The following is a 14,666-nucleotide window of genomic DNA, read 5'->3' on the forward strand; positions in this document are numbered from 1 at the left end:
TTGGAATTCTCCCCAATTTCCTCCTCAACGCAAACCAGATGTGTTCTCCTGGTAGTCCCCCTCACCCCTCACCCTTTGTTCCCCCTTCTTTAAAATGCTGTGTCTGCACGTCCCTCCCTCATATCGTCTGAGGCCTGGCTTAAGGATGGACTGTGCCCTGCTGCTGCTGTCCCTTTGGGCTCTGACTGGAGCGGTGTCCCCGCAGGAATCAGGTAAGCCCTCCGACTCACACCTGGGAGAGCGCTGACACCACGAGCGCAGCTGGACGATCGCCGAATGCTCTGGACTTTCTTCTGTTTTGCTTTTTGCGCTGCAGATTTCAATGTAAATCAATCAGGTCGAGGCTTGGGACTGGGCAATAATCAGTGAAAAAGTTGCACTTTAAAAATGCAATGGACTAAATAAGGTGTTTTGGATGGTTGACGATTATAGTGCACTGAATTGACTTAATAATGTTCACGATGAATTAGAAAAATGGAATAGTTCAGATTTCCAATACCCTACAATACACAAGTCTTTTTAGTTGTTTATCACTTATGGGATCCCTGATCTCTGTCTTTCACTGACCCTTAAAGGGCAACCCGGACCTCACGCTTCATGATGTGCAGTAACTTTTTATGTTTCTAATATCATAGCTGTTTCATATGTACTGTACACCATGTCCAGGCTATTCTGGGATGATCATGTGTGCATTAGCACAGCACATGTGTGTTTGTGGTTACATGGCTTTGGGCCGAATGAATACAGTAGAACACATGTTTTCATTCTAGGAAATGAATAATGGGGAACCCTGTCTGACTGTTTCCCCCTTCTCTCCCCCTCAAATGTTCTGGACATTGAGGGTGTGTCGATGTTGCAATTAGGTCTTATGGTATATGATGGAATGCATATGGAGAAGGGAGGGGAACGAGTGCGGGTACACACAAACCCCATTTTGCAGAAGTAAGGCAACACTCACTTTCCGGTAAAAAAATAACAAGACAGCTGAATGGCAGAGTGCAATAAAGGCTGGCATCTAAATACTTACTCAACAGGCAACCTGGGTGGCAAATGTGTGCCCGGCCACCCACGGTGAATTCCCTTTCCTTCAAACAGAAAAAAAAACAAAAGCAGAGTTGGCTCGCGAAATCTCAATAGAGCCCTTAGCGTTTGCATTTTTTACGAGGGGGGCCGTGAAAGCAAACAAAAGGACATTTACTGTGATGTTGTGTGTGGTATCAAAACAGGGTTGTGTCCGGACAGACTTCTGGGAGAGGAGAGCAGGAGGACGTGTCCTCGGCCCTGCAAAGTCGACCGAGACTGCGGCAACAAGCGCCAGTGCCTGTGTGATGGCCAGTGTGGTCTCAGCTGTGTGGCTCCAGGTAACTGTTTGTATGCATGTGTCTTCAGTCGTCCTTGTGAACACGTTGTGGTTGTGTGTGTGTGTGTGTGTGTCTCTAAACGCAGCTGTGCCAACATACATCTGTGTTTGTTTTCCTGGAAAATAAAAGTCTCGGTCGTGCACAAAATCTGGCCTCAAAGTGTCAGTGCTGAACCCGAGCTTTGTGTTCTGCGTGTGCGTTGTAAAAGTTTGCATTGTGAACGCATTCATCTGGTCGTGCCCTTGATAACGACCCGGCTCATTCTGAGGTTGTCTTCTCTCCCTGCGGCTCGTCTCCTCCCTCCTCAGGACGGACTTGTCCCTGGCCTCTGCCCCCCAGTGAGAACTCAGAGGCTCGCCTCCTCTCTCCCACTCACTCCTTCTCCGCCCTGCTCGAAGTGCGCTGCAAGCCAGGATTCGCGTTGCCCAATGGCTTGGATGCCACTATTCGCCGTTGTCAAGGTGACCGACAATGGAGTGGGGATGAGCCCGTCTGCACAGGTGGGTTTGAGTTCGACAGGAAAGCGAGTTCTCCCTCGCATCGTGTCTTCTACAACGATGAACTCATGAAGTTGTCATACTGTCTCTGTTCTTTAGCTGCAGTTAAACTGCATGTGTACAGTTCATGTGTTCAGGTCCATGGTGGGGGCGAGGATTAAACACAGCCTCTATTGTGATTTAAAGTTGATACAAGGCAGGCAGACAGAGAGAGAGAGAGAGAGAGAGAGAGAGAGAGAGAGAGAGAGAAAGAGAGAGAGAGAGATTCAGGAATGAAACCCGTCTGTAGTTGTGTCGGCCGAGACGTTGCACAACTGGGACCTATTCTCCTCATCACCATAGCAACCAGAGCTTTAGTTGTTCATATCGGCTGTAGGAGGATTTTATAGATGAACTGTTGATCATTTAAAGAGGAGAGGAAAGCTGAGCAACCCTGTGTGTGTATGGAGATCATGTGGATGCACATGTGTGTGTGTGTGTAGGTGCTGGTATGTAGACCGCAGCACAGTCATCTATAGTTTATGTTTCTACATTACATGTGTATGAAACTATGTTTGTTCTGTGGACCACGTTGCATCACCAAGTCTACACTTACAATGAGACTGTAAGGTGTATTCAGTTCACACTAAATATACTTTACTATGTGGAATAAGCCAAAACAATTCAAACAAACACATTATTTATATCAAGATGAATCACAACTTCAATACAAATCAAGGATTATAGATTCACTATAAGCTTCACTCCTGTCGTGTCTGACCTGGTGTTGGCATGTGATCCTGCGCAATCTTTAAAAAAAAAAACTCACACATGACTTGCTTTGACTTAAAGATGCACTTACGTCGAGCCAAAGTGTCCGGAACAGAGAGGCCGACACATTTAAACAATAGCGTAGCTGACAAAGGACACGAAGGCCCTCCGGTGTCTGAAAGAGTCTGAAAGTTAATTTACAACCCGAGTACCTCCGAGCCCCGAGATAACCATGTGGTTAAATCTCTGTCAACTCTAAATATAGGACACAAAATAGATACATCTGAATAAGTGTACCGCTGAGCAGCCTCCCGACTGCCGTGCGGCCGCACAGCGGTACGCCACGTAAAGCATCGATACTTCTCAGTATCTCTTGTTTATCGCTTCTGTCAACCTGACATCTCTGATAACAAACAATCTCAGCTCCTTAAGGCCCGAGTCCTGCATTAGTCAAACGCCATGGAGCGGCAGTAAATATGCTTTCTTAGGAATCCTCAACCCAGCTGGGTCTCACCCTGCTGATTTTGTATCTTTTCAAAGATGTTAAATAAGGATACGAGTCTCAGCTCTCTCTTTCTCGTAGAGTGTATCCTCCTGCGGAGAGACGGGCAGAAGGTAGGTGGGTTTTGAACGTGTGAGAGCGTTTGTATTGTGTGTGTCCTTTGCATGTGTGTTAGAGTGTGAGTCGAGCTCCTTCATGCCTGTTGAGAGGCAGTGGGCGGCCGATCACTGTCAAAGTGGCACAGAGCGAGTGTGAATGTGCGACTGCTGTGAGTGTGTGTGTGTGTGTGTGTGTGTGTGTGTGTGTTTATGGGAGAGAGGTAGAGAGGTATATTTCTTTCTGTATACATTAGATGTGTATGTGTGTGGGGGGGCGGATTGCACATGTGTAAGAGTGTGTGTGTGTGTGCGTGCGTGTGTGTGTGTGTGTTTGTGTGTGTGTGGGCGACAGATCACAGTCAGGAGAGTCAGAGAGCTCTCTTGCTCATGCTGCTCCAGGCCTTTCTGTTCCCTGCTCTGCTCTCCTCTGCTCTCTTCTCTCGTCCTCTTTTCCTCTCATCTCTCTCTCCTCTCATCCTCTTCCATCTGAGGCCTCTGATAAGGTCTCTCTCTACAATGGGAGCCAAGGACAAGCATGCAGCTCGAGGCTATTTAGTTTGTGTTGCGTGCTGCATCTGTGTATGTGTGCGTGTGTTTGTGGGAGAAAAACACAAGTAAAAACACAAACCTTTTACATCTTTGGGCTCAAGCAGATTGTTGTGGATTTAATGTTGTGGATCTTTCAAAATCCTTGTTTTGTCTTTTTTTTTTTTTGAAAGATGAATTTGATATACCTGCTTCGTAGCAGTTTGGTGCAGCAGCTTGTGTAGGTGGCAGCAGTAGAAGAGGCAGGAGAAGGGCGATATGTGAGAACAGAACTGAGCTTCGGGCTCTCATCCGCAGCCAAACAAGACTCGTAACTCTCCCTCTCCCATAGGTCCCTTTACATTCTTATATTAACGTTTCTCGGTTTCAGATACCTAAGACAGCCCTCAGGCAAGAGCTGCCTCTTCCTTTCAAAGCCGCGTTCAGCATCGAAACCCCGCGCTTGATGGAGCTCGGGTCGCTGCAGCCTCTCTCCAAGCACCACTCTTGATATTTATATTTCCACAAGCGTGAGACACTCAAACATCCAGGAATGAGCAGTGCCAGGTGTTATACAATCACAGATATATAGCTGTGAGCTTCACCTGCTCATAGAACTTTGATTTATTACCTAAGAAGGGTTATTTCAACTTAAATAGAACAAGACATGGAGTGTAATACCTCTGAGTTTTACAAAATAAATAGAAAACCTGGTAATACGGGTCAAATGAGGCCTTCTTTCCTCGCTAATGCAAGATCACATCGATCAGAAGCTGATTCTGATGTGTTTTCTGTGTTGGTGTTGGTAGTCAAGGACATTTATTGGATTGTGTTTAGGGCTTTAAATCTCAAATGCACATTAAATGCACTTTAACTGCACACTGAGTGTTCTCTCTCAGGACCTTTACACACATTACTGTCGCAACAGAGCAGTGGCAGGAATTATTCAGATCCTTTACTGAGTACAAGTAGTAATACGACGATGTGAAAGTACTCCACTGCAAGTAATATATAAGTGTCACCAGCTAATATTCCTCTGCTGCGTGCCCATGAGGGGAGACTGGTGTATAAACAGATACTGAAGGATAATATTGTAAAACACAGTTTTAATGATGTATAACATGCAGCCTTATGAAACACCTGTGATTATAGTTTAAATCTGCAAAGTAACTAGTAATCATCTGGACTAAAAAAGTACTGAACTGTAGAAGAAGTGAGGAAAATGTAATTCCAATTAGTAATTTGATTTGATTAATTTGGATATACTCAAGCAAAGTAAAGTACCTCAACCTTGTACTTCTGTACAGCCCGGCAGCACATTCCTCCACTGCTATGAAGAGATGCATCCTCTGATGGAAATATGACATGAAAGTAACTGAAGGCTGTCTGACTGTTTTCCTGCTGGCTTGTGATATTCTTTCTTTAATGCAGCACCAGTACTAGTGCTGAAGTATTTTTAACAGTACTTTCAATGAAGCAACAGACTTGTAAAAACAGTCTTTAACCTTTTGTTCTTCTTTGACCAACAGAGACTCCGTCACCTGAAGAAGCTGCAGCTGCCCAAACCTGCCCTCTGGCCGAGGAGATCATCAACACCTTCAGCATCCAGGGCGACGCCGCGGCAGGAACCTCCATCCGCTACACCTGCCTGTCTGGGTGAGAGATGGGGGATGATGGGAGGTTAAGCGAGTGAGTGGGCAGAGGCTACGAAAACCTAAAATGATTCGAAGGTACAAATGGAGGAAGTGAGAAGACGGGGATGGAGTGTGAAGATGAGGCATGAAGCGGAGGGATGGCTTGATTACAGAAGAGCTGTGATGGAAGTAAAAGTACCAACACAACATGAACATGACTTTCATTTTCAAACCTACTTAAATAAAAGTGCACGATGAGCTTAATGTACTTAAAGTAATAACAAATACATACAAGTACTCATCCTGCAGAAAAATGACCCCTTCAAAGGCTCACAAGACAAATCAGAAGACTTGTGAGATGATTATTGTTGTAGGAAAGAAGAAATAAGGAATTACACAAATCTGTAATACATTTTATTAAATATCTTTTCTACAATCTTTGCTTTTCTGGAGAAATATTGATTCATGTTACTTCTTTGGGCCTATCATCAATGAGCCTCTTTTATTGTACGAGGGCACAAGCCAGTTCTGGTTCCTGCATTATTCCCAACACAATTCAATGAAATCTGGATATTCTGTTTTACAAAGCTTTGACACTATATTGTATTTTATAAATGTGTAGTATGTTGTGGTTTTTTAATGAAAAGTACTAATCTAAAAGGTAACTAATAACTATCTGTCAGATAAATGTAGCAACATAAAAGTGAAGTATCATGAAATGGAAATACTCAACAAAAGCATCTAAATTGTGAGAAAGATGTCCAATGCTTTCCACAGCTGTGGGAGAGGTGTTGGGGAATGTTTAGTGCTCAGCGATAAATGGCAGGGAATTCATTTTGATCTCCCAGCTGACGATCTCTCCATTGAGCTAACTAGGTCATTACAGTCTATCTTGAATTGACTTCCCTTTACACACTGACTCATCTACAGGATAAGATGAGTCCAAGTGGATGTGTCAGCCAGAACTGTGCACAAAATTCAGACACTCGGAAAGAGATAGACAGAGTGTAAAAAAGAAACCATCTGCCAAGTGTCTCCATCATTCTCTCTCTTCTCTCCTGCAGGGCCGATATAGTGGGGAGCAGTGAAAATTTCTGTCAGGATAATCAGACCTGGCAGTATCCTCACCCCATCTGTAAAAGTAAGCGCACTGTATCTTGTCCTAGTCATGTGTGTGTGTGTGTGTGTGTGTGTGTGTGTGTGTGTGTGAGAGAAAGAGAGCAGGTACGTGTGTGTATTTCTCAAGGTTAGCAGCAGAGATCTCTGGTTGATGTGTGAGTGAATGGACGGATGCTCGTGTATTTGATGTGTGCCTTACGTTCAAGTGTTGGTGCAGATTTGCAACAAAAAAGAAGAAGAGTGAATTAAAGGAGACATACAGAAGCAGTGTTCACCTTTCAATGCCTACCGCTCTATTTCATAGTTCTTTCCTGCCATCTTGTGGCCAGACCTGGCATTGCATGGCCTGCTGTTGAAAGGAAGTTAAGATAAGAGCAGAAACAAGGACATTGTTGCGGAGGCATTGTTGCAGTTTCAAGAGTCCGGTTATAAAGTGCAATATACAGGATGCAGACCAGTAATATAGCAGCAAACAACTATTTACTATGTCAAGATATAGTGGAGCAGTCTTGACCTGAGCAGGGAGGACGTTGCTCTCCCTCTGAGTGTGTTGTTATCCAAGCTTTTCCTTGCTTTGTTGACAAAGCCGGGTTTGTCGCGCGTGTTAACGCCGTCCGGAATGACGTCGTCACCGCAGAAGTGTCAGTTCCCCCTCCGGTAACACCGTTAGCTCTGCCAGCACTTTTGTTTTTGCACTGTTAGCGCCATTAGCTCCTATTCTCGTATCGAGCACCATTAACTTTAAAAACAGTAAGCCTGGGCTCTCTGACAAATGTTTGAACAATTCCTACATCACCTGAATAAGCAGTCCGATAATCTGCTCCTCTCTTAGAAGTGTACTGTCAGCCCCCTCGAGAGGTGGAGCAGGGCTACGTGGTGGCTGTGCAGAAGACTGAATATGAAGTTGGCTTTGACATCCACTACCTCTGTAAAAAGAACTTCCTGCTGGATGGACCCCAGAAGGTCACCTGTCTGTCGAATGGCAGCTGGAGCGCATCACCGCCATACTGCAGAGGTGAGCAATGTTTTAATGCCCCCACCTCCAATAGGGATGTATTCCAGCCAATACAAAACTTCTTGCACGTGTCATTGCACCACGTCATTGCTAATAAAATGCGCATAATACACATATACATTGTCCTTGATAATAACAAGCGTCCACACAATCGACACAGCCTTTTTGTATTTGACGTCTGTCATACTTTCATACCTTGTTGATGTGTCTCACAGCTCGCTGTCTCATCCCTGCTGAGCGAAGCCGCGTGGTGGTCGGCGGAATGAAGCGTTGGCCTTTTGACGTTACAGATGCCGTGGTTCCTCACGGGGAAAATGTGAAGTTCTACTGCAAACACCCTAGCAAGCAGTGCAGCTTCACTGCAACCCAGGCCTGCTTTGATGGAAAGCTGCAGCCGCCAGCCTGCTACCATGGTAAATCCTGGACCTCCTACACAGGCCTTCTGGTTTCTGGATGTGTTTCAGCATGTCAGTCACAATAACATGAGGGGGATTGATTCACATTATTGACCGTTGCACCTTGTCTTTGTTCTTCAGAGCCCACATGGTTGCAGTTCAAACTCTTCCCTCACCGGCTGGTCTCAGAGATTGAAGAGTGCGAGCCGAATGATGTGGAGTGAAGACCTCGACCCGTGCAACACTCATGACACTGTGTCACAATATGAACGCCTTCTGACACTCAGCCTCACTCTTAAACTATCTGTGTTAGACGCTGATATATTTGCGGCTCACGGGTTTGAACAGTGCTTGTGGCCTTTGTCCCTCTCTCCTGCATACTATCAAACTAATTATAATCTGCATTCCCCTGTAGTATTACCTTGAGCCTCCCCCAGCTTGAGCCGATGCATCCATGTGAGGATGCATTTATAATGCATGAATACATGCTATATCACTTATGCTTGCTCACGTAGCTTAATAACTCATAAAGGCTGGACTCTGTGATATTTCACTATGATCTTTCTTTTCCTGTGTTGACGCATCAAGTCTCGCGGCTTGTAAGTTTTTAATTGAGGTGAAATAAAGTAATGTCAAATCGGTTTGCTTCCTGACTTTCTTCAGTGTGCATGACACATGAAGTCGCCCAACGTGAGTTCAGGTCCTCCTTCCTCCTCGCAGCTCCCGTGTCGCACACAGAGAGTCTTCCTCTGCAGGCTGCAGGTTCAACCGTATACTCATAGGCTGAACATGGCTACTGGTCGGACCCGGTAGGCTGCGACACCATAGCAACTCCCCTTGACCCCTCCCTCCCTCGGCATTCGCAGCATCACCCTTTACTCTGCACAGTCATATTTGGTCCTCCGGAAATATCCACAGCACGGGTAAGCCAGTCCCTATGCAGCGAGGGTATGGGTGGAGTAGAGTTTAAAATACAGTTTAAAATGTATCGAAACAGCGTCCGGTGCGTCCTCCGCCGGCTCTGACAGCAGCGCAGGGAAAGTTTGTCCTCAAGCTGCCGGGCTGCGCTCTCGGTGTCTCGGACCCTCGACTCTAAAATGGCTGGCTGTAGGTCCGAGGAAGCTCCGGTGCGAAAGGAAGGACCCGTTCCTCACCGCGACTGGCTGTAAATATACACGTTTCTGTACTCTGACCGACGCGTTGGCGACGGCGTTGTCCCAGGTCCGAGAGCAGCCGGGGCGCACACGCACCACAATAATATTGGCGTTTCGGACCTCGGACTGTGCGTAATGGCGTCCTCCACAGACAGCGCTACTCGCTTTACCACCAGACACCCTTCAGAGCAGGCTTGCGTTTCCAATATGAATATTATCTCAAGGCGTTAGTATTTGTGCTGCATGTGCACGATAGAAGTGGTGTGTGTGTGAGAGAGAGAGAGAGAGGAAATGCTATATCGCTCACATCAGTCGGACCCTCCTGTGTTCCGGCGCGTTTCCCTGAATGATCGGCGACTCCGGTCGACCCCTCGGTGGGAAATTCGCTGAGCGATAATTTCGGATCATACAAGGTAACCAACACACAAGCAGACGGCGTGACGCTGAAGGGGGTAAAGGGGTCGCTCATCACGTCGGACTGAGGAGTTGAGGACTCTGTGTGCCTCATGTCGCCTGTGTGCTGTTAGTAACATCAGATATGAAGAGCGGGGATTATTAGCTTTTGCACTCAATTTGACCCCAGCAATCACCACTGAGACTTTGAGTTTCCCCCAGCCATCCCAGGAGATTTATTTATTTACTTCCTTTCATTTGATACCATGACATGTGCTCACTTCTATTCAGATTGTGCTACTCTTGAGTTTCTAATTAATTGTTTTCTTCCAATTTTATAGAAATATAAATGGGTATGCCCCAAAATGGATTCTCAGTTGGCTTCAGTCCTGACCAGGGGCAGCCTGGATGTCCAAAATGGCAGCCACTGTGCAGAGGGATCAGGGCCAGTGACAGAGGGTTTTTTGGACCCAAAGGAAGAAACCTCACTCTGTACTGTACCAGGTAGCCCCGAGCCGTGCCCTGATAAAGAAGCACTAACCATCAGGCAGTCTGCACCATCAATCAATGGGAATAAGCCAGAGGTGGGCGGGACTTCTAAGCCAGCCTTTCAGGAAACAAGAAAGATTGCTGTGTTCAGACAGCCAATCACAGTAAAGACTGGAGTCCCTGTGCTCCGCAGCCAACCAATCAGACTCAAAATTGTTGTTCCCCCACGGTGCACGAGGCCAATCACAAACTCTGCCATCAGCCTGACCAAAGACTTTGCTCGCTCACATTTTAAAAGACCTGTTTCGGTCTCAGCAGAGAAAAAATGTAAAATCCTAATATCTACTGTTAAGAATGAAGGAGAAATCAAGGAAGTTACTTATCATAAGACTGAGGAAGCGAAGCCAGAATCATTCCATGAGGAAAAAAATTACAAAGAGAAACATGTTTTGGGTGTTAAAATCATTAACACTGATGGCTCAGAAACTCCTTTGATTTCAAGCACTAACACTGTTAAACTATTGAGCCAGAAAGGGGTCAAAGAGGAAACTACAGAGCGAGATATTGAGGGAAATATTCCTCAAATTTTGAAAGATATGGATTTAAAGTCTTGTTTGACGTTTGATGAAATGGGAATGGAGGAACAAACGGAACCACTGGACCTGAGTTTGCCCAAGAAAAGAGAGAGGAGGTGTGAGCGCCTCCTGGAGGACTCTGGCTGCGAGAGCTCTCTGATTATGGAGGTAGACGAATATGAGGGAGAGGGAGACAGAGATATAGTAGAAGAGGGCTACGATAGTGAAGAAGAGGTCTCTCTGCTGCGCATGGATGCCACAGATACCCTCGAAGACTCCCTGCTGTCTCCCTCCTTCTTCTCTGCCTCTGTCTTCACCTCCATCACCTCCATAGACTGTGACACAAACAACCTTCTTCTCATCGACGACAAGGGAATACCGTATACGCTCAATCCAGATGGACTCAAAGTGCCGCAAGTCGATGCTTCCACCTCAGAGGATCAGGGAGAAGGACTGGGGTCCCCAAAATTGTCCACGTTGGCAGATCCTAGCCTCAGCCAAAGTTTAGATAATGCACTAAATGCACCTTGTGATCATCTTTACAACTCACCAGCCCCTGCTGCGGATTCTCCATCAGTAAGTGCTGATCGGACGAAACCTCCGGAGGTCTTCACGAGTTCGATGACAAACTCAGAACCCTCGGACGCCACGGAGCCAGCTGTTGAAACTGTTCAGGAGGCTAACGCTGTAATATCAATCCCCACCCAGCCCATTCGAATCCTCACTAACCCTTCTAGTAACACTCCCATTCTCCTGCTGTCATCCTCCTCTTCCTCACCTCAGCTCTCCTCAGCTCAGGTGGGTCTCTCGCTTCCCCTTTCGGTAACGCAGACCTCCGCTGGTGCTTCCAACCCAATGTTCCTCCTGCTTTCGTCGGTGCCCTCTTTCCCTGGTGACTCTGCCTCTACCTCCACCCCTATCGCCGTCCTCGACCCGTCGACCGGTCAGTTGTCCCAGATCACGGCAGCCTCAGCCCCCGTCCCCCACCCGTTGCCCTCCGGTCAGGTCGGCGTGCTGGGATCACCGTTGCCCACGCTGTCCCACCCTGTCATCCAACTGAGTCCCAACAACCCGCCTGACATCCTGTCAGGAGTGACCAGTATAAACTCTGGCTCTGTTCTCACGTCTCTGACCGTCTGTTCGTCCTCTCCCGCTCTTCAAAACGACCGCCGCAGCACAAGCCTTCTTTCTCAGATCAGCCCTTCTGATTTAAAACCTGGAAGCGAAGCCATAGCTGCTGAAGAAGTCTCAAGTGAAAACAACAAGCCATCCACTTCTCCAGCATCCTCTCCACACCCGCAGTCTGCTAGTTTGACCTATGACCCCGAAGCTGAGCCCTGCGCGGAGGCCCAATCACCAGCCTCTGAGCCCAGATTTGAACCGTCTGACCTGCACTCGGAACATTTACCTCTGGACGACCATCTTTACTTCTCCAACGCGGCTGCTCCTCCCTCCCCTCCCACCGGACCCATTCTCCCCTCTGATGGTCTCGACCCGCTGGATCCTCTCTCTCCAGAGGGGTCACCAGATGCCATGGCGTCCCGCAGGGTGCTGTACTGCCAGCTGTGTCCGCGGGTCTTCTTTTACCTCTCCGACCTTGAGCGCCACGCCATCACGCACTCGCAGAAGAAGCCTCACGTTTGCCAGCAGTGCGGCAAAGCCTTCAAACGCTCCAGCCATCTGCAGGTCAGTTGCAAGCTAATTATAACTAGTATTTCATCAGCATTACAAGTAATACCATCATTCGCTCAAAGAGATGTCACTAATTTTGAGTGTAATGACTGTTAAACCTGAAATAACTGATTTCTAGGTTACTCGGCAGCAACAGAAACAAGCTGTCGACCTTTGAAAGTTAAGCAAACGGTTGCTTATTTAAACATCCAGTCGACATGGATGAATAAATGCTTATGTTAGCATTAATTTGATGTCTGCGACTTATGAATAGCTCCAATATTCACTCTCATTTAGCTCTGGCTTTCATCAACAACTCGCGGGAGAAATATATAACTCTTGAGCTGCTAAATGCTTCATATAGCGAGCCTTTAACTTTGTGTGTCTGTCGCTTGGTGCTGAGCAAGAAGTGCGCAGTGGTTATTTAGAGCTATTTAGCTGAAAGCAGCTGCATGCTGCGACCGAGCACGCCGCTATTAGCGCGGTGAGAGTGAACCAAAACAGTAAATCACAACAATGAGCTGGAAGATGCGACTAAGCTCTGCAGATCGGAGGTGTCGGGTGATGAGCCTTGATGGGTTCATCACTACTCTAGTACACAAGTAGTTACGTGATCCGTTGTTCACGTACAAACATTGACTATCGTTGCATTGACGAGACGCGCTGAGTGATATTTCCACACACTTTTACATTTCCTGTTGTCCTCCACAGAGACACAATCACATCCACACAGGCCAGAGGAACTTTGTGTGCCCCATCTGCGCCAAACGCTTCAGGGAGGCCGGTGAGCTCCAGCGCCACCAAAGGGTCCACACCGGGGAGAAACCCTACCAGTGCCAACTTTGCCACACACGATTTGCAGAGCGCAACACGCTACGCCGGCACACCAAACGCAAGCATCCTTACCACCAAGTAGCCATGGAAATGCTGAACGAGAGACGAGACAGAGGAGGAGGAGGCGGCGTCGGACCCGGAGTGCAGGACGAAGAAGAGAGCGCTGAGTGGTACAGCTCCACCGTGTCTAACTTGGAAAACTCAGAGTCTGAGATGGAAACTTGAAAGAGTTTTCTGCAGATAGACTCAGGAGTGAAGGGAAGGAGGGTGATCATATGTAACTCTGGTTTAACACTAAACTGTTCTCATTTATTTACACTGAAAAAAGGGAGCACTTGCAATATTTATTTCAGTGTTTTAAGCTAATTTATTTCTATGAATGTATATTGTTCCCATTCCATGTCGAGGGCAAAACTCATAATTGATTTGGACATTTGCTTTCCTGTATGAAATACATGCATGTACCGTACATGCGTATGAAATGGGAAAGCTCATGCTTGAAATCATGGTTTTTATGTGAGTTCAGAATATTAATTAGACGGCTAATGTGCCCCCATGAAGTTGCATTCCCATACAATCCAATATAAAACCCTCAAGTGCTCAGAAAAGAAGGATACCTTATTTACTTTAAACAATCCTCTGCTCTAGCTGTGTATATAAAGAGTACTACTGCACTTCTTATGTGAAAGATGTAATCTATCTTTCTTACCGTCAGAGACACTGTGAGTCATTTGCACTTGTTTTATTTCAATATTCACTTTTTTTTTTTTACATTGTGAAAGAAAATGCTTACTTTAACTTTTGTTGCGGCTGTTGATTTTTAAATGTAACTCATCATGCGAGAGTTTGACCAATGAGTCATTCTAACAAACACTTTATTCAGATCTTTTAATTGTTTAATGTCTTTTGGTTGTTTGATGTAAATTATGTTAACTTATTTGAATTAAAATTTTGCCAACTGTAAATATTTTTTTGGGACCATTTCTTTCCTCCACATTGATGTCCTTTCCAGATGTTTAAAGCATTAAAGTATATTTGATGTGGCTTTTCATATTCATCACACTAGCTAGCTCTCCTTGATCGTGAACACGAGGGCCTTATCTTTCCTCTAATTTAAGCTGATCCCCTGAGATGATTCTTTGTGAAGAAAATAAAAAAGAGGATACCTGATATATATCTGCTGGACTGTCTCCAGAGAGTAATTGAGTTTGTAAGACAGTCCTCTGTTTTTCGCACACACTCAATTTTCTGCTCCATTTAAGCCACCGAGCCTAACAGCTCGGCTCAAGATAAGTTATTCAATACCGTATCGCTCACAGGACCTGACTGGGTCCTCGTGGCCGACCCATTCCTTCTTCCTACGCTGGTCATTGTGCGAATAGAGATGCGCCGGCACGCTAAGAGGCCTGCGCTAAGCTTCATTGTACTTTAGTTCGGCAAACTCACTTTTATAGGGTCAGTGGAAGGAGAGCGAGGTATGGAGGGTGTTAAGAGTAAAGGTTAACCAAGCAGAGAATGAAGAATGTGCTGTTGAGAAACCGTCTGTTCCTGGAGATAGTGGAGAGTTTTTGCTGTGAGAACACTGAACGAGTCTATGTTTAATGCATATTGTTCTTTCACTGTTTTACCTGTAACTGACTGTATCTCTTGCAAC

The 14,666-nt window shown here is 46.2% G+C and overlaps 2 protein-coding genes across 2 annotated transcripts; both read left to right on the plus strand.

Moving 5' to 3' along the window:
- The first annotated feature begins 139 nt into the window (after positions 1–139).
- ntd5 (ntl-dependent gene 5) lies at positions 140–8,536 on the plus strand. The gene is made up of 8 exons (XM_068570353.1): positions 140–212; positions 1,227–1,361; positions 1,670–1,861; positions 5,263–5,389; positions 6,432–6,508; positions 7,319–7,501; positions 7,717–7,914; positions 8,038–8,536. The coding sequence occupies exons 1-8, from the start codon at positions 146–148 to the stop codon at positions 8,118–8,120; spliced, it is 1,062 nt and encodes a 353-aa protein (XP_068426454.1). The 5' UTR covers positions 140–145; the 3' UTR covers positions 8,121–8,536.
- A 235-nt stretch (positions 8,537–8,771) lies between these two features.
- On the plus strand, positions 8,772–14,226 carry LOC137781534 (uncharacterized). Its single transcript, XM_068570350.1, has 3 exons — positions 8,772–8,819; positions 9,785–12,193; positions 12,890–14,226. Exons 2-3 carry the CDS (start codon positions 9,809–9,811, stop codon positions 13,235–13,237), a joined length of 2,733 nt encoding a protein of 910 aa, XP_068426451.1. The 5' UTR covers positions 8,772–8,819; positions 9,785–9,808; the 3' UTR covers positions 13,238–14,226.
- The last annotated feature ends 440 nt before the right edge of the window (positions 14,227–14,666 follow it).

This window comes from Clinocottus analis, unplaced genomic scaffold (assembly GCF_023055335.1).
Source record: "Clinocottus analis isolate CAN_PGR_092001 unplaced genomic scaffold, fCliAna1.0.p SCAF_9, whole genome shotgun sequence".
Lineage (NCBI taxonomy): Eukaryota > Metazoa > Chordata > Actinopteri > Perciformes > Cottidae > Clinocottus > Clinocottus analis.

Excerpts from the sequence above, each read along its gene's own strand:
- ntd5 (XM_068570353.1), top strand. The coding sequence starts at position 146 with ATGGACTGTGCCCTGCTGCTGCTGTCCCTTTGGGCTCTGACTGGAGCG. Across the intron at positions 5,390-6,431 it reads CGCTACACCTGCCTGTCTGG|GGCCGATATAGTGGGGAGCA; the intron begins GTGAGAGATGGG and ends TCTCTCCTGCAG. Across the intron at positions 7,915-8,037 it reads GCCGCCAGCCTGCTACCATG|AGCCCACATGGTTGCAGTTC; the intron begins GTAAATCCTGGA and ends TTTGTTCTTCAG.
- LOC137781534 (XM_068570350.1), top strand. The coding sequence starts at position 9,809 with ATGGATTCTCAGTTGGCTTCAGTCCTGACCAGGGGCAGCCTGGATGTC. Across the intron at positions 12,194-12,889 it reads AACGCTCCAGCCATCTGCAG|AGACACAATCACATCCACAC; the intron begins GTCAGTTGCAAG and ends TGTCCTCCACAG.